We start from the raw sequence: 18,446 nt of genomic DNA on the forward strand, positions 1-18,446 counted from the left end.
TTATTTTGGTGGACCTTAAAAACAGGCTAGATACTTCTCTAACTGGGATAGCTGAGATGATATAAAGGAACAGGAGAGGTAATTTAAAAAAAAAGAATACATTCTAGATGGAAAGAGTTAAAATTGGAAAAAAAAATTTCTTTATCCATATCCGTAGGCAATAAAAGAAACAACTCCTATGAATAACAATTAGGCTTAAATCTCATCTTGAAACTACCTCCTAATCTTATTTTGTGAAAGAAGACTGTCGAGTTCTTAGGTAATTGCTTTCTTAATCTGCTTTAGGTTCAATAATTTTCTCTCATTGTTTTTAATTGTGTTAAAGTATGTTTATTAAAGTACTAATGAGACGAAAGCCACACTGATTAAGAACAGAATTATTCATTTAAACCTTTTGATATTATGAAATGAAAGGTAGGTGTTCATATTGGAAAATGAATCCTGTATGTCTAATACATTGTTTGCTGTATACCTAGTTTTTTAAAACAGTTTTTTCCAGATCTGTTTAAGTCACAAACTCTTTATGAAATAACACCTTTTTTAATCATAAAAGCAATTTATCCTAACAGTTCTAGGTAGGGTGCATCTTCCCTAGTGATTTTTATAGCATCTAATTAATAAATAAATGCACGGCTGGCTAGGCAATGCATATTAAGAGTAGGTTTTGCTTATTGTTGCCCTTTATAATTTTTAGACTGCTTGGGGTTGAGTTTCTCTTCTTCCTCTCTCCCCTTTTCTTACTCACCGACATGAGTTACAGCCACTCTTCCTATTTCTTGAAACTGTACTTTTGGATCTATCTTTCAAATGCTGTTTTCTGCCTTTGTCTTACTTGGTTTTGTGGACCTATTATTTCTTTATTTGGTATTCATTTTCTGTGTCAGAGTTGTCTTATTTTTCAAATAAGTCAGTGAATTTAAACATTTTAGTCATTTTATTCCCCAGCCTTTTCTGCTTGCCTCCCAATTGAGTGATACCTGGAAAGCAGACCAGTTATTCCCTTGAGAGAGCTCAGCCCAGCCCTGCAGCAGGGGAGGGGCACTCTGACCCCGCCCCCCAGGGTCTTCTTGATCACCACCTGAGGTCAGCCCCTCACTGAGCTCCTGGTCTACTGCCCTTCTCTCAGTGACAGCTCCTTCCTCACACTGTAGCCAGCTGACCTTACCATGAAACAAATCTGTAGTGTTCCTCATTGTCTAAAATCCTTTACTATCAATTCCTTGTCGAAAAGATGCAGTACAAACTTCTTAGCGCACATCAAACCCCTGCATGAGCTGACCATTCTCACATGCCTAGCCAGCCTCGTCTCTACCCACAAGCTCTCATGCCTTCCCCTGGCCAGTCACTCTAGTCACACCAGACTCCACACTCCAGGTGCATGGAACAGGCTGAGTGAAAGCGGCTGGAAAAGGTAGCCATGCTGAAGCAGTGGCGAGATGGGAAGTGACTCACCTAGTACTGAGCCTTAGTGTGTGAGACACTGCCCTGGGTCGGTGCTGGGGCCCTGATGCTCAGTTAAGGAATGGTGATGAAGGGGTCATCAAGCCACTTTCTCTGACGGAGAGGGAGGCTGATTCTGAAGAGCTTGCCATTACCCACCCCACACTCTGATACCACGTTTTCTTCCCCAACCTCAGCCTGCGACGGCGACCACTGGGGGCCTCACTGCAGCAGCCGCTGCCAGTGCAAAAACAGGGCTCTGTGCAACCCCATCACCGGGGCTTGCCACTGCGCCGCAGGCTTCCGGGGCTGGCGCTGCGAGGACCGATGTGAGCAGGGCACCTACGGTAACGACTGCCACCAGAAATGCCAGTGCCAGAACGGAGCCACCTGTGATCACGTCACAGGGGAATGCCGCTGCCCACCTGGATACACTGGAGCCTTGTAAGTGGCATAGTGCTGAGCAGCACGCAGAGCTCATCCCCGCTCCCCCGCTGCTGCTGCTGCTGTCCTATTCCTGTGCTCCTGTTTCCATAGCTGCCTGAGTCCAGGCACAGATCTGGAGGCCAGCAGCGGTCGCTGAGATGATCCTGCTGTTTGACTCTGGGGCATCAGAGCCCAGCAGAGTCTATGGGCCAGCTTCCCTGCTTTGCTTTGGCAGGATGCTGTATTGGATGGCAATATTTGGGGGTTGTTCCAGGCAGATTTGAAGTTCCACTTTGATTCTCCCACAACCACATTCCTTTTACACTGCAGGCATTAATGGTCCATGTTGCTCTGTTCTCTGTGGATGGGTTCAGTGCCTTAGAAAAGAGGAAAGGGAGAAGATGTTAGAAATAGCCCAGGATAAAATGTTAACTGGGTTATTTAATGCCCATAGATATGAATGTTGCTTTGTGAATACAAAGCATGTACATGACATCTGTGTGGGATATGTGCACATGGATCATTTAACCTCTTCTGGAGAATGATGAAGCAACCCCTTGACCTCCCCTACTTCCCTTTGTGGGAGGGACCTTCTTCAGTTTGCTTGTACAGATGGTCCCCAACTTAACAGTGGTTTAGTTTGGTGATTTTTCAACTTATAGGATAATGAAACAATACACAGTCAGTAGAAACCGTACTTCAGATTTTGAATTTTTGAATTTTGACATTATCTCAGGCTACTGATACGTGCTATAATACTCCTTGGTGATGCTGGGCAGTTACACTGAGCCGCAGCTCCCCAGCCGCCTCTCAGAAACATCTGATTCTCTGTAGTATATTCATTGTGTTAGATGATTTTGCCCAACTTTAGACTAACAGAAATGTTTTGACCATGTTTATGGTGGGCTATGTAAGCTCTGATGTTCAGTAGTTAGGTATATTAAATGCATTTTGCAGTGATGTTTTCAATGTACGATGGGTTTATCTGGATGTAACCCCATTGTAAGTTGGGGAGCATCTGAATTAGCAAATGGAGTAAGAGACAGAATTTGCCAAAAAAGTAGAAGATAGAAAAATTTTGTTCCCTTGCGGAGAAAATTACACTTGTAAATCACAGAACTAAAACTTCGGGGCGGGGAGAAATGAGGCTGATTAGGTAAGTACTTCCTGCTGACAGTGCTAGGGCTCTAAAGTAGAGCTAAAGAAAAAAGTGCATTAGCCTAGAAAATTCTGATTATCAGAAGAATGAATGATCATCCCAACCTACTTAATTGTTAGTATTGCTTCTATGGGTTTCTATCAAGGCCACAATTGAATAGGGCTTTGGGAAACTTGGAGCGATTTCACAGGAGAGCAAAAACAGACAAAAGCTTAGAGAAGAAGGTTTGTTCACACAATATGGGGCAGGGGGTTGAAGGCATGGAAACTGGTCGGTCTGAGGGAGAGAATGCTGGAAACTGATTATGAAGAACATGTGCACAAAGCAAGGATGTGCAAACGTTCCAATCTCCTTTGAGATCAGAACAAATGCACAAACAAAAGTAGATTTCAAACATAGCGTGTGGGCTTTATCAGAGTTACGTGGAAAGCTCCTGACACTGGAGTGTCTTTCCAGCTGAGAGTCACCTTTGGTGCTCTTAGGACAGATTCTCCTCAGACTAAAATGTTTTCCAGAGCTAATACCCCAAAACAAAGGGAAGGACTGGGTGACCCCTCTAAGGCCCTACCAGCCAATATGATTAATGCTCTTGAAATTGATGAAATGGACAATATTGAACAGAGAAAGCGTGTCTGTGTTAGGGCCCTGGGTGCTGTTGTATCTGTGAACCTAAGGGTTGTGTGGTTGGATAAATAATGGTGCTCTTTGTTGCCCGTTAATCCCTCAGCTGTGAGGATCTCTGTCCCCCTGGCAAGCACGGGCCACAGTGTGAGCAGAGATGCCCCTGCCAAAATGGAGGAGTGTGTCATCACGTCACGGGGGAGTGCTCTTGCCCTCCTGGTTGGCTGGTAAGCTCCCCTCCTTCCTCCCAAAGTCACCTATTTCATGAAACTCAAGTGAAAATGCACGTGGAAGATTTTAGCACAGAGTAGAGTTACACTGATGGCTGGAGATACGAACCATTTCAAAGCTACAATACTTCAGTCCAGAGAAGGCAGAAGAGGATTCAATCCTAAACTTGAAATGCATGAAGGGTCCTCATGGAAAAGATACTAGACCATCTGTTCTGCAGTTCCCCTCAGGATACAAACTCCTCTTAACACCCGGCAGCCAGAGCTGTTAAACTCTGGATATATTTAAGTAATCATTTTCATAACTATGTTCTGTGGACCACTATTGTTCTTTGAGAACATTATTCTCAACAGACTGTGTTATATGAAAAGCGTTATCTGGTCATATAAATCTGGAGGCACTGTCAGGTAAACCAGGTTTCCCAAGTGTTGTAGGACTTTTCAGCCTTTAGATCATAAGGCAAAAGGAAGCTATAACAGCATACTTCTCTGACCTTGACCATGATACTCTTTCTTTATGTAGCATCACAGAAGCTTAATGTTCTGTGGCATGCACAATGTTAGAACTGGTTAACTAACTAGATTTCTCTGAAATGGGGAAGTAATATTCGTTTGTTATTTCTCTCAGCTGGTTTGTGCATAAGTCTGTCAAGGCAGAAGAATGAATGACCAATGTCTGTTTCCTTCATTAACAAACAAAAAATAAAAGAGCAATTGACTTCATGGTCCTTTTCTATCTCCGTAAGTGCTGGGGAGCAGCTTTTGCTTGGTTACAGAGAAGTGACTTCTTAATTGCCAAATCCATCCTCATTCCACTCTTCCATTCTCATTAGCTTCACTTCTCCAAAGCTTTTGACCTCGTCACTTCTCCCCCTCCCTTTCCTAATCTCTTTTCCTTCCATTTCTCTGATAATCCCCTCTCCTACCTCCCACTAGAGATCTTTCCTGATCCTCTTCCTCCTCCTCCAAATCACTTGATTGCAGTATTATCTAGGTTTCAGTCTTATCCTTCTCTGTTCTTGCTATAAATCTCTGGAAATCTCACCCAGACCTGTGGCATTAACAATCATATGCTGATTTTCCCAGATCTTAACTTGCCCAGACAAGTATCTCTTACTATCCTGTTAGACACGCCCACCTCAATTACCTGTGGATGAAGCCACCATCTGTCCGGGAGAAGCCCCCAAGCTGGAGCCTTAGGAGCCAGACTTGGGATGGAATTGGTCTGGTATTGCCCTTGTGGTAGGCAAGGAGCAAAGGAGAACTGTAGTCCACTTCCCTGTGACAGTCACGGGAAGTAAGGGAGAGGTCAAGATGTTCAGACCAATGGGACAAGCGAAAAACAAACATCAGACCCAAGATGGGAATGGTAAGCAGGTAAGACAAGGTCTGATTCTAGAGGAAAGGCCTGAAGAAATTCAGTGAAGCAGCAAAGTCAGAGCGAGGGGGCCTTTTCTTGAGTGCCAGTGATAAGGTGAACAAGGGAAGGAGCACTGAGGTGGTTCAGCCAGGCCCACCAAAGTCAAGGTTGATGAAACCAAACTGGCACACCCAAGGTTTTCTTAAGGCTACTCCTCTCCTACCTTAAAAAAAAAAAAAACAATCTTAGTTAAAACCAACATCTTTCTCTTAGTGGCCCAAGGTAGAAATGTTGAATTTTCTTTTACTCTCTCTTCTTTCATTTCTTATATTCAGCCTTTTGTCAACACTGGTTATTGCTTTGTCCCTGGTAGGAGCAGGATTTTGCTGGGGAGAACTATGTGTTCTTTGAATGAGGAGCTGTAGGCTTCCTACTCCTAGGACTTTTTGTGTAGTCATTAAGTGTGTATTGCCTCATCTTGAGGTTGAAACTCTCTTTTTCTTGATTAAGGTCATGATGTGGCACAGTGGTAATCACAGGCTTAAACTGTGTGTCCCAGTAGGTGGGAGAGTCTCCACCAGCCCGGGGGAGCCTCGCCTCTGCTCTGGACCCCCTACCTCGGTCGATGTTCCTTACCAAGTGCTTCAGGTCATTGTTCCTGGTGTGCGGCTGAGCTTCCATCTTATCCTTCTACTTTAAGCATTTTATTTGTGCTATCATCCTAGGTGTTTTTCACAGATGAACACACTTTCTATTACACTTACACATGCATATGTATTTCAACAAGCAGAAATAATGTCCTCTTTAAAGCTGTTTGCTCACATTAATCCTTATTCATAAACAACATTTCAACAGCATCTCTGCTGCTCAGTCCGTTACAAACTGAGCAGTTAAAATCCCTAAGAGAAGTAGAATTTTTACCAGAACCCCTGCTTCCCACAGATTGGTCCTTAGTATATTATTCCTTCAGTCATGTTTATATGTTGGGCTCATGGAGGGATTAGAGTTATTTTTGCATCTGTCCCCCTCACCACATTGTCAGCTAATAAGGGTTGTGACCTTATCTTTGATTCTCCGAGTTTCAGCACTCTGCCTGGCACACAGATGATTCTCAGTTAGACATTGATTTGAATCATCTCTCAAAGGCTTTTTCTGTTCCAAGTCTGTGGAAGAACTTTCCCTGTTTGTAGATAGATAGAAACCACCAGAGGAGACTTAATTAGCACACCAACTGCCTTTGTGGGTAGCCAGGAGTTAGAGGAAATGTATTTTCTTATGCTCTCCAGAATAAACATTTACAAAACCATCTGGTGCTCACTAGCCTCCAATTTCAGAGTGCCCACAGTCTGCCTTTTTTTAGAGAGAAGGAGAACAAAGCAACAGCTTCCAACGGTTAAAAAACATTTTTAAAATTCCTATTACTTGCGACATGTTGTTTACTCTAACGACACCCCCAATAAATAGATAAGCTATAAGGCCAAGTTATGTAGCCAAGTGAGGTAGAAAAGAGCAGAGTATTTCCTAGATTTATGGGTACAATATCTTATTCTCTTCCGCATGGGATTGGAATAAATACGACAAGATGTACAGTCTCTAGGGTGGGAGACATGTCCAAGTTACTCTTGATTTTTCTCGCTGGGAAAGAAGCCTTCCTATTGATCTTAGCCCAGCGATGTTTGTTGAACCTGCTGAAAATAGAAGTGTTTTTCTTCTGAAATAAAATGTCCAGGTTCATTCCTTTAGAAGTATTCCTTTAGAAGTATTTATTGAGCAATGCTATTGTTAATGCAGGTACACAAAATTTCAATCTTATACTACATGACAAGAAATAAAGCCAAGGATAATGTGTATTTTCTCTAGAACATATGGGAAAGCATCTGGATATTCCATTTGGACCAGATGCTGCTGTTTCTGTACTGGCTGCTCAGTCAGCATTGTTGACTTATTGTATGTGTAAGACACAAGGAAGAACACTTAGAAGGATTTATACATTCCTCAGGTTACTGTAATAATTTGATGTAACTCTATCTTAAGGTTTGGTTTTTTTATATGGGTCAGCATTTCTTAAGATTACTATCCTGCCACCTTTTGAAAAAAAGTTTGTATTTATTAATTTTTAGAGAGAGGGGAACGGAGGGAGAAAGAGAGGGAGAGAAACATCAATGTGTGGTTGCCTTTTGTGTGCCCGCACTGGGGGACCTGGCCCACAACCCAGACGTGTGCCCTAATTGGGAATCAAACCAGCAACCCTTTGGTTCTCAAACCAGCTCTCAGTCCAATGAGCCACACCAACCAGGGCTATTCCAGCACCTTTGAGTATGTCTTGAGATTTAGGCTTACCAAGTAAATAAGTCAATTTAAAATTTCTAACTTTTTTTTAAGACAATGAACAGAGTTTCTCTGTTCTAAAATCCCCTTCCTCCAATTTTCTTGCAACTCTGTTCCCATATTTCCTTCCCTTTCTGTTTTCTCTCTTCTCCCTCCTCCTTTAGCCCTTCCCTGGCTGGAGGCCCAACTAATTTTCCAAGTCTCTTTGAATGCAGGGCACAGTGTGTGGTCAGCCTTGCCCCGAGGGTCGCTTTGGAAAGAACTGCTCACAAGAATGTCAGTGCCATAATGGAGGGTCGTGTGATGCCGCCACAGGCCAATGTCACTGCAGTCCAGGATACACAGGGGAACGGTAAGGGACAGTCTTATATTTCTGTTTGTAATGGTGTGAAAGGAAAACGTTTGAAAGGTCTGGTGAACACCTCCGCTACCGTGTGTCTGTGACTGTTCTATAATATTCCACAGCACTAATGAGGTGCTTGAATAATTGGCAGATTCTTTCCCAACTCAGTGCACAGAAACTGAATCATAGACAGTGATGGTGAATTGAAGATACAGAGAAAGCGCTAAAAATAATAACAACAAAAATGTCAACCACTCAAAACCTATGATGAATGTGTCGTGAACAGTTGAGTGTTCGGGACAGCCACTTCAAGCACCAGACTTTTTACCATATACATATTTTCACATAGATTTATTTTTAAATGAGATGTGTACTTAGGTATCTTTAAAAAGTATGACATGTAATGTTGCCTTCTTATGAGTCAGAATTCTGTTAAGAATATCAGTCATTTTATTGTGCTTGGATGGGATTCACAGGGCTTTCTGGTCCCTCATGAAATAGGAGCAAGGGACTGAGCTCATGTGGTTCTTTGTTGTTGTTGTTGCTTGTTTGTTTTCATTGAATTTGTTGGAGTGACCCTGGCTAACAAAACTATACAGGTTCCAGGTGTCCAATTTACATCACATCATCTGTATTCTGTACTCTGTGTTCATGTGGTTCTTACATTCACTGTTGGTCAGTTTTTGTAGATGATAAGCTGTTAACCCAGAGAGCTTTGCTCTCCCTAGGTCTTCTGATTTGCTCTGTAATCTGTTACATTCTGGAAGGCAAGGCAATCAAGCTCATTGGATGTGTGCATAAAATTAAAGAAAAGAGACTTGAGAGGCAGAAGAGTATAATGGCTAAAAACAAAGATTTTGGAACCTGTGTCCTCATCAATAATGTTCAAATAATAATTGCACTTTCCTCTGGGATTATTCTAAGGATTAAATGAGTATATTGACACACTCAGAACAGTGCTGAAACATTAGTATCAGCTGTTACTATAGTTGCATGATTTCTACGAGCTGTATAAATCCTAGTGATCTCAATTTGAGGGATGTCTAGGGCTGTATAAATATTAGATGTCATTATTTTTGGTATCTATGAAATAAGAATTCCTTCAACATTCTTCCTTAATTTCTTTCTTTCTAAAATTCTGGTCTAATTTTATGACATTTGATAAGACACTGCGGGGTGTTTTTTCCCTCAGTTAGACTCTGCACTTTGTTCAATTTACTTGTAAGCATCTTACAATTTTTGAAAAATCCCACTTCAGTTTCTAACTGGGTATTTTTATATAAAGGAAAACTTACTTTTGAATATAGGATGGAGCAAAGTAGGTTTACGGTTGTAAGTACGCAAAACACAGAGTGCATTCTTGTATTATTGTTCATTAATTATTATATTGTTTTCCACAGCAAAGACTGTAAACCTACTTCTGCCCCACCCTGTACTCACTTGCTTATTCAGTCACTCTACACATTTTTTAGTTAAATGTTATTTTTTGGCAAATGCTAAAGTTATTTCATTATCTACAAATAAAGAGAAATTAGTCTCTTCTTTTCAATATATATAATGACTATTTCATTTTTTTGAATTCTTGCATTATTTAAAACCTTTAAGTCGGTTTTGACAAAAAGAGGTAAAATTGGGAATTCCTGTCTTGCTCCTCATTTTATTGGAAATGACTTCAGTATAGTTTCATGTTTGTTATTGGTTTTTAGTAGGCTGTCTTTCATGTACAAGTGGGTTTTCAAAATTTTTTTAATTAAACTTATTAGGGTGATACTGGTTAATAGAATCATATAGATTTCAAGTGATCTATGATATAAGATCTATATATGGCACTGTATTTTTGTTAGTAGTATATATTTAATTTCATAAAGGGCTTTTAAATATTTTGTTAATATTATTATGCATTTTTCCTTTGATTCTTTGATATTATGAATTATTGACACCTTTACTGCATGGTTTTTATAATGTGTACTTAGGCTACTCAGAAGGTTTTTGTGGCCTGCACCCTAGTTATGGTTGTATTCGGATAGAGGAGGCTGTTAGGTGAGTTCCCTGTGTCATTAACATCTTATCGTAGAAAGGTGAGTCAGGAAAGGAGGGGCACAAGATCAAGCAGAATCCTAAATAATAGTTTGTGTAATATTTTAGGGCACTAAAAATTTAAGTGCAGTTGTTTTTTGCCTTCTAGGGATTTCAGTTTCAAATTCAAGGTGACACAAAAATAACAAACATACAAGGCAAGCTTATACTCACTTTATTTAGAATACAAGGAAAGAGAATAACAGCTTATTTTCAGGTGAATTTTAGATCTGAGGCAAGGAAGGCGGAGAGCCAGAGAAAGGGAAGAAAAATGAAGAGGGGACTTGCTTCTTGAGTTGCTGCTCTTGTAACCATTGTTTTTCTGATGAACTGATGACCTGATCTGTATTTCAGATGGCCTGATCTGTGTTTCTCTCACACACACACATACACACACACACAGTGAGGACAAGCATAGTTGTCACTGTGAAAGGAACATAGATGTATGGCTCTGGGGCACTTGGTGGCAGGAGGTGTGGGGACAGGGCATAGGCTCTCAGCTTGCTATTTCCCCTGTGTCAAGAAGTCAGAGCAGTAACTCAATGACTGAGGCAAGGCCAGGGCTGCTGCCTGGAGGAGCAGGTACTGCCACAGGTGGCGCCAGCAACGCAGGAGCGGGACGTGGAAACGGCTTTCCCAGCCAGAGGGTGAACAGAAAAAACCAAGCAGGCACCGTGTGGGCAGGCAGAGCAGCTCGTGGGATGCCTAAATAATAGGCTTTGCGGTTTGTGGAAAGGTTGAGCGGATATTGTGCTGGGGAAATGTATAGTGTCACAGCCAAGCAAGAGTAAGGAGAAGATGGTTTCCAGATCTTCCCAAAAATCCTTCTGAAGGGGTTAAAAGTGTTTTTAATGCTAATGGGCTACCATGGAATCTATGCATAACTGGGGTCCCTGCACACAACTGGTGGGTGCTCTGTCAATGTCTGCTGGGCGAACAGACTTCTGGGTCAGTTGTGGACTATCTTAAGGTGACACCCAAGACATTCTGTCACGCCTGTGTCTGTATCACCCTCAGAGCAAAGGAGAATGTGTGTGACATGAGGTAACACCAGAAATCACAGACAGAAGTTGCGGGGTGCAGCGCCGGTCTCCAGTGGAAGAACTCTTTCTTGTATCAGGACTGGGGAAAAGTTGGCTCTTGTCCAGTGTTGCTTTTTCCCCCCCTTTTTCCTTTTCTTATCAATTCATGAGAGACCTTTTGTATATAAAGATATTGGTCCTATATGAAATGTATTGCAAATAATTTTCAAGTCTCATTAGGCTTTAAATTTATAGATGGGGGTTGCAATATAATTTTTTAAAAATTTAAATAGTGAAAATTATAAATATTTTTTTATTTTTTGGAAATTTTGCCACTCTTAGGCTCTTCACAACCCAATTGTAAAAATGCTACTACATCTTTACTTCTAGTAATCTATATTTCTATATGTAAATTTTTCATTCATCTGAAGTTTGTTTTTGTTAAAGATAGCAAGAGTAGCATTTTATATTTAATCCACAAATTACACTCACTTATACAAAAACCACTTACTAACTTTGTGGAAGATTTTAAGAGCAAATTTTTTAAGAGCAAATTATGATTTATACACTTGCTCGTTCCTGGACTTTTATTCTTTTTCATGTATTGATTGGTCTGTTCTTTTCCCACTGCTTTTTATATCTTCTCCTGAGCAGCAGTTCCAGAAGTTTGAAAGGCAGGGGTCTGATTCATCAATCCAGGTTTAATGAGGGATGTGATTCTTTCACACTGTATCATCGTTTGGCCCAATTAATTTTTCCAGGCACCCTGGGAAGGTTCATGTTCAAAAGGACAAGGGAACAACAGAAGCTGACACCCCTCCCATGCAAATTCAACTCCTTTTCCACAAGTTCACAATGAGACACAATGTAATTATCAAAATGCTGTTAAGACAATCCCATGACCCTCATTAAGGATTGGTGTCATGTTTTATTAGTTTGTCTCTATTTCCTGCTTTCCTAATTCCAGGGCATTATTCAAAATCTTAAAAAATACACAGAAACTGTGTATCTCCATAGTACTACTGTGGCCAATATTTATTGCAATATCTTTATCTGCCTCTGCCATCTCTCCTAAGAAAATATATTTCCTCTTCTCCTGATTCCTAAGATAGTGTTTCTTGTTCCACTTGGTACCACAAAAGCAATAGTAAGGGCATTAATTTTGCTGGGAAATGATGCCTCTTTTCCATAAAGGGGCCAAAAAGAAAAGAGAGAGAGAGATATGACAGCTTGACAAAGACTTTTCATTGAGTCAATCAGAAAAGTAGAAGGTACTTTGTGATTGTGTTTATTTTCAAGATGGAAAATGTCTACTTCAAGAAAGATACTCTACCATTTTGGTTTGGTAGATGGAAATAGACATAACTGTTATTAACAGGACTCTCTTACAAGTGCAACATTGATGAAAAAGAAGCAGGAATATGAAGCAAGTTTTACATCATGGCTACTTTTTAGTAAATAAAATTCAAATGGCTTCTTGCCATTTATAACACAAACTAGTAGTATACTTAATTATAGGTTAGAAAGATAAATATGGCCAGGACCAGCTATTATGAATATTGTTTTCCCAGAGAAAAGGAAGTCTCTGCCAAGATATGATAAAATATGCACACTGGTTCCCTGTCATTTGGTAGTTGATGCTTTTCTAGTCTTCCGATCTATACTCAGTTCACCCAGAAAGAGCTGTGCTTTGTACTAAGTTACAATCATGCAGTCCAACGCTTAGCATTTGGGTTTGTTTTAAATCCGTACAAGAGGAAGAAACCCTTGTACCTTCTCTCTCTCTCTCTCTCTCTTTTTTTTTTTTTTTGATACTGACTTGCAAAAAAAATCTGTATGGATATGTTGTCTTGCTAACATTTAGCAGAGCCATGATGAGGCCCAATTATTATACCTCAGCATTTCTTTCTCTGAAGTTTACATCTTTAAGGAAAAAATTAAGTGATGTCACTTATGAAAGCTTCTTACAAGCTAAAAATAGGGTACCTTTTACAAACACTCTGCTCTAAAAATAGGCAGACTCATGTAACTTAAAAGCACACATCTGATTTTATGCTAAATGTTAGAGCAATTACTCAAGAACTTATCTAATAATTTGTTGAGCTGTTGATTTGAAGGCTTTGCCTATTAACAAACACACCTAACATGCCTAGAGTCTGCGGAACCCAATTTGCAAAAGGTTCTTTTTCTTGTCTCTATCATATTATATATATTTGAGAGCCAGAGTTTACCAGAAAAGTATCAAAGGATTCTCAAGATTGATCCTTCTTAAATAGAATTCCTGCCCAGCCCTGGTATTGCTAGTAATCACATCCTACCATTAAAATTATGCAAAGTCATGTGGAAAAAATGTTGGCTTTTTGGCCACTTTGCAATTGTTTTGAAGTGTGCTTGAGTTTGCTTTGCACTTGCTGCCTGCCCCATACCCATCTGAAACAGCGCAATGCTGACCTACATTTAAGATGCGGGGTCTGGCATGACGAGAGCCACATGGGAAGTGGCTGCTGAGACTCACAATGTTGCCCTACTTGTGGCAAGTGCTTGGCTAGGTGAGACCCCATCTCCCTCTCCTTTGGCAAAAAGCACTCCCTCTGCTGCAGGAAGCTCCATCAAGTCACCTTGCTTGGTCGAAAACAGGCTTGGCTGGCCAGGAATGAGTCCTGCTTTCTGTGGAGTGATGAAAATGTTCGCTTCTCTGTCACGATTCCCTTCAACAACTCTGCTTCCCACCTGATCCGGCTTATCCAGAGCAGTCTCTCCTCTGGGACTGAGCTCTAACGTTATTTTTTTAAAAGACAATAAAGTGAATTTTTGAGGTCTGATATTTTTTCCTTGCCATTTGGCAGCCCTTCCTCCCAGCAGAGGACAATACCCTGTTTAATAAAAATTTTGCGTTAGGGAACTCCACACCTTCCTGCAGCCTACCGGCACCCTGCTCCCAGGTCGGAATCTGGGACACCTGATTTCAATAGCTCAGAGCTCCCCTGATCTAAATCTCATGGCTGAGATTAAAAATTAATGTCAGCATGAAAGCCAACAGAATTAAAATTTAGTTTTGAATTTGCTATAAAGTTTTCTCTTTGGAACTGGGAAACACATTTTTTAATTTCCCAATTTGGACTGGGACTAACATTTGGACAATTTCTTTTTTCCCTTTCCTGATACCTACTAAAATGTTATAAACCTTTGGCAAGCACTATGTATAAACTGTGCTTCGTGTCCCAGGCTCATAATTTTATTTTGTTTATGTTATTTCTTTGATCAGGTCATATTGTTGTTACTACTAGCTGTAGTCACAGGAGTTCATCTTAATGTTCTTCATACCTGTAAAGGGGTAATCACTAAATAAATAATGAAGTTCAAAAAGTAGTTTCAATTTATATGTAAAATTGTCTGAATTGAATGTTTCCGCAAGGTACTAACCACGCTCTGTCCTGCTTGGCAGGTGCCAGGACCAGTGTCCTGTGGGTTCCTATGGAGCTCGCTGTGCCGAGACCTGCCAGTGCGTCAATGGAGGGAAATGCTATCACGTGAGTGGCTCCTGCCTTTGCGAAGCAGGCTTTTCCGGCGAGCACTGCGAGGCACGCCTGTGTCCAGAAGGGCTCTACGGCATCAAGTGTGACAAACGGTGCCCCTGCCACCTGGACAACACTCATAGGTGAGGGTCCATTGCCCCTGGAAGGACATGTCCACTATTTGAAAGGAGAGAGTTGCAGAGAGATTCCCACCCCAAGACCTTCACTGCCTCTGAGTCTTCCAGGGCAGGAACCACTAAGGAAATGGAAGACTTTTGTCCTGAGTGGGTGACGGTCTAAATCAAAGGTGCTAAAGCTGTTAGATGCTTGTCAGTGAATATTAAATTCTATCCTTTCTTAATGGTTACTAGCAAAAATTAAGTTTGCTGAGGTTAATAGAATCTTTCCCTAAGAGAGGGATTCTGTGACATTCCCTTAGAAGCAAAGATGCAGTGAGAGTGATGGGGTAAGCCCAGTTTAGAATGTAAAAATCTCACAAAATGATTCTCACGGCAGCATCTTGTGCTTGACAGAAAGAACATCTGTGTGGAGAGGAAGTGTACCGGTGGAAGTTTTGTGAAAGTGCTTCGCATGTGGCTGTCACATGTGAAATATGTTTTCAGAATTGATTACTCTGACATGGAACTCACAGGGGTCTTTTAGCTCAAAACTCTTGAAGAATTTAAGAACAGGAAACCATGATCCCACCCACCCTACTGTACTTTGTCTGCCCCTGAAAATATCTTTCCACCCCCTTACTTCCTCTCCCTCCCCCAAGGACCAGATCCATATCACTTAGAATTCTGGGTTTCATTTGTAAACTGCTGGGAAAGTTGAGTTTGACAAAAATGTTGTGCATTATACAGCAGCTCAGACATTATAACAATTACTTTTATTTGCATTCAGCACAGCTGTTACTTCATTCATGATTCCAAAAGACAACTTGTGGCCACGTCAAATCTCAAATGCACAAAGGTTAAGAGTAAACAGAAGCCTGTGGTTAGTCTCTTCTTTAAACCATTGTTAGGAACAAAAAAAAAATGGACTTTGCACTGTGTATGTGTGGGTGCACACATTTTAGTGGGACATATCGAAGAAGTGCAGCCTGAAGTCAAATAGACTACTATGCCCTACAAAGGAGCTCTGCTCTGGGAAGAATTGGAGGGGCAGGTAAAATGTTGGTTTTGTTTTTGGCTCCCATGTTAGCAGTGGCAGGTGCACATGGACAGTCATTTGATTGGCGTCAACACCATGATAATTTTGACATAGCTCATGTGTACCTTCACCTGTGTGCTTTAACAAGGAAGTATAGTTACCCCTTGGTATCTTTGGAGGATTGGTTCTAGCCCCACCCCCACCCTGGTACTAAATCAGCAGATGCTCAAGTTCCTTATATAAAATAGGGTTGTATTTGCAAATACAAGCCTATTTTGCTTATAAAGCAAATCGATATTTGCTTATAAGCTATAGCATGGTATGTCTACACATCACTTTTTCAGGTGGATTCAGCATAGTGCTCAACATAATGCAAATTCAAGTTTTGTTTTTTGGGACTTTCTGGATTTTCTCCCCCCTGAATATTTTGGATCTGCATTTGGTTGAATTCTGAATGCAAAGCCCCTGGACAAAGAGTGCCGACTGTACATGAAATTCTTTGGCAATCACATAGATGGAAAGAACATTAAAACCTGTCTCATAATGTATGACAATCAGAAGATTAAAAATCCAATAGTCTCTGCAGTGCTTCCCTAATAATAAAAGCTACTTTTAAAAATTAGCTTTTACGAATTTATATTAAAACCATTTGAATGTTGATTACATGGCTGTATCTTGCTGAATTCACAGTTGGTGCCATCTATCTGATTTTTTGAATCTTGAAATTCCTGGAAACATACTGTTCCTTTGAGCTAAAAGGCATAGAATCTTTGTGTTAATTGAAAGTCTAGCTTGTTCATTTTATCATTTAATCAAGCAAGTGGAGCTTGCTATTCCATAATTCATGATGTATATTTATCCTAAAACCTTTCATTATAATTAATGAGATAACCACTACAATGCAAACTATTAGTTAACCTTATCTTTAGGTACATTTTGAGTTATGTGGACACACACATTGACATATATTGCAGTCACATATTTGGGTAGAGGTTTATCTCAGTTAGCATTTGCTGTGTTAAAAATAAAATTCTTTCCCAAGTCTAGTGATGTAAAACAACTATTTATTAACTGGTGATCTCTCGTGTGGCTATTTGTGCGGTGCTCAGTTTGGTGGTCCTCTCGCTGGTCTCCCGATGTTCATATGGCAGATCCACTACAGCCTGCCTGGGTGGGCCTGAAAATCCTCACTCACATGTCTGATCTTCGGCTGGGTGACAAAGGGTGACTGAGCCCTATGTCCCCAGCATCCCGCAGGTTAGCCTGGCCTTCTTTGTATGGTGACTAGCTTCCAAAAGCATCAAGCCACAGGGTGAACTCCACTCGGCAGACATTTTGCAGACGTTGGTTATGGCATGTTTGCTAACGTTCCTTTAGACCAAGCCAGTCACGCCCCCAAGTCCAGATGCAATATACTCAACCTCATGATGGGAGGAGTTGCAGCCATTTTTATTTCAGCATCTATTATAGGGTTCACGTAAATTTAAATACAGTTATAGGTGATATTCGTATTTAAAATGTTAGCATTGTTTCAGAACCTAAAGACAGACACTGTAACCTGGACTTTTCCAATGAAAACTTTTATGTTAGAAATGATTTTGATCTGTTGATAACAATCACATTTGATAAAAATCAAGTAAATGATTTTATTTGAAAATAAAATTTGAGATTTAGTAAGATTCCACATGAGATATTTGTATTAGCCCTTGTTAATAAGGACATTTACTAGCTGTGGGCAATCGGGATATGCCTATTTGCAAATGCTGCTTAATTGTCATTACATTTGAATATTAATAACATCTAAGGAAATGAATAAAAGGAATTTCAACAACTCATTCTATTTAGCCAATATTCTATTGTACTTATAATAATTTAACTCTTAAACTGAAAATTTCCCTAGAAGATGGGTATCTTGTTGTATATGTGTATAAAACGATCAGTATTCCTACATGTATATAATCCTATTTTCCCATACACAAAGCCACCTGTTCCGAAGAAAGGAACAAAGTAGGAGTATATTTATTACCCTTCAGCCTCTAATCTGCTGCACTAACATCAGCACGCAAATCTCATTACCAATTAAGCTGCCTGCGTGAGAACACATCAAATGCCTCCGAAGTGCTCTGGCTTCCTATACCTAATTACAAATTACAGAATACTAATTTTGGTGTCAATCAATCTGAGAACCAGTGTGCTGCACTAATACTCACTGGGGGGGCATTGAATGTCAATTTCTCCGTCTGCCTCTAGCTTTGTTCAATTCCCTGTCTCCAAATTGTCTGTTTTATTTAACAGTTATGTCTATACCATGAAAGTTATTGTCTTACTTTTAGAAAAAGTAATATTTTATACTAAAAGATGCCCTTTTAATAGCATGCTTAGATAACCAATCCATTACTTGAAACATTTCCTTTTCTCAAATGTAGGGCCTTACTGAAGTAAATTTAAATTGTTCCTGCTTTTTGCACAGTGCAGGCTTATATTGGTCCTACTAACCTTTTACCTAGGCTATTTCCTAAATAATAGCAATTCTTTTTTCATAAGCTAGTCTTCTTAGCAGGCTGCTATTAAACCTCCTTTTTCGTTGGTATACAAATAATTAATAAATTGGGTTTGAGTTTGATCAGTCAGCACCTGTGTGAGACTTTGAATGAATTACTTACTCTCTCCAGGTCTCTGTTCGTTCATTTATAGAATGGAATCATACCTAATACTTAGGCTGGCTGTGGGGATTCAGCAAAGTGATGCACACGGGCTGCTGCACCTGGTGT

At 40.4% G+C, this 18,446-nt stretch overlaps 1 protein-coding gene across 2 annotated transcripts in view; it reads left to right on the forward strand.

Moving 5' to 3' along the window:
- The window catches only part of MEGF10 (multiple EGF like domains 10), a 173,354-nt gene that overhangs the window by 111,218 nt on the left and 43,690 nt on the right, over positions 1 to 18,446 (forward strand). For both annotated transcript variants that reach the window (XM_028530034.2, XM_036020709.1), the window contains exons 6-9: positions 1,638 to 1,884; positions 3,753 to 3,873; positions 7,780 to 7,916; positions 14,451 to 14,663. In XM_028530034.2, the coding sequence (XP_028385835.1) occupies positions 1,638 to 1,884; positions 3,753 to 3,873; positions 7,780 to 7,916; positions 14,451 to 14,663 (718 nt within the window). The remainder of the gene's footprint in view (positions 1 to 1,637; positions 1,885 to 3,752; positions 3,874 to 7,779; positions 7,917 to 14,450; positions 14,664 to 18,446) is intronic.

Source organism: Phyllostomus discolor, chromosome 3 (assembly GCF_004126475.2).
Source record: "Phyllostomus discolor isolate MPI-MPIP mPhyDis1 chromosome 3, mPhyDis1.pri.v3, whole genome shotgun sequence".
Lineage (NCBI taxonomy): Eukaryota > Metazoa > Chordata > Mammalia > Chiroptera > Phyllostomidae > Phyllostomus > Phyllostomus discolor.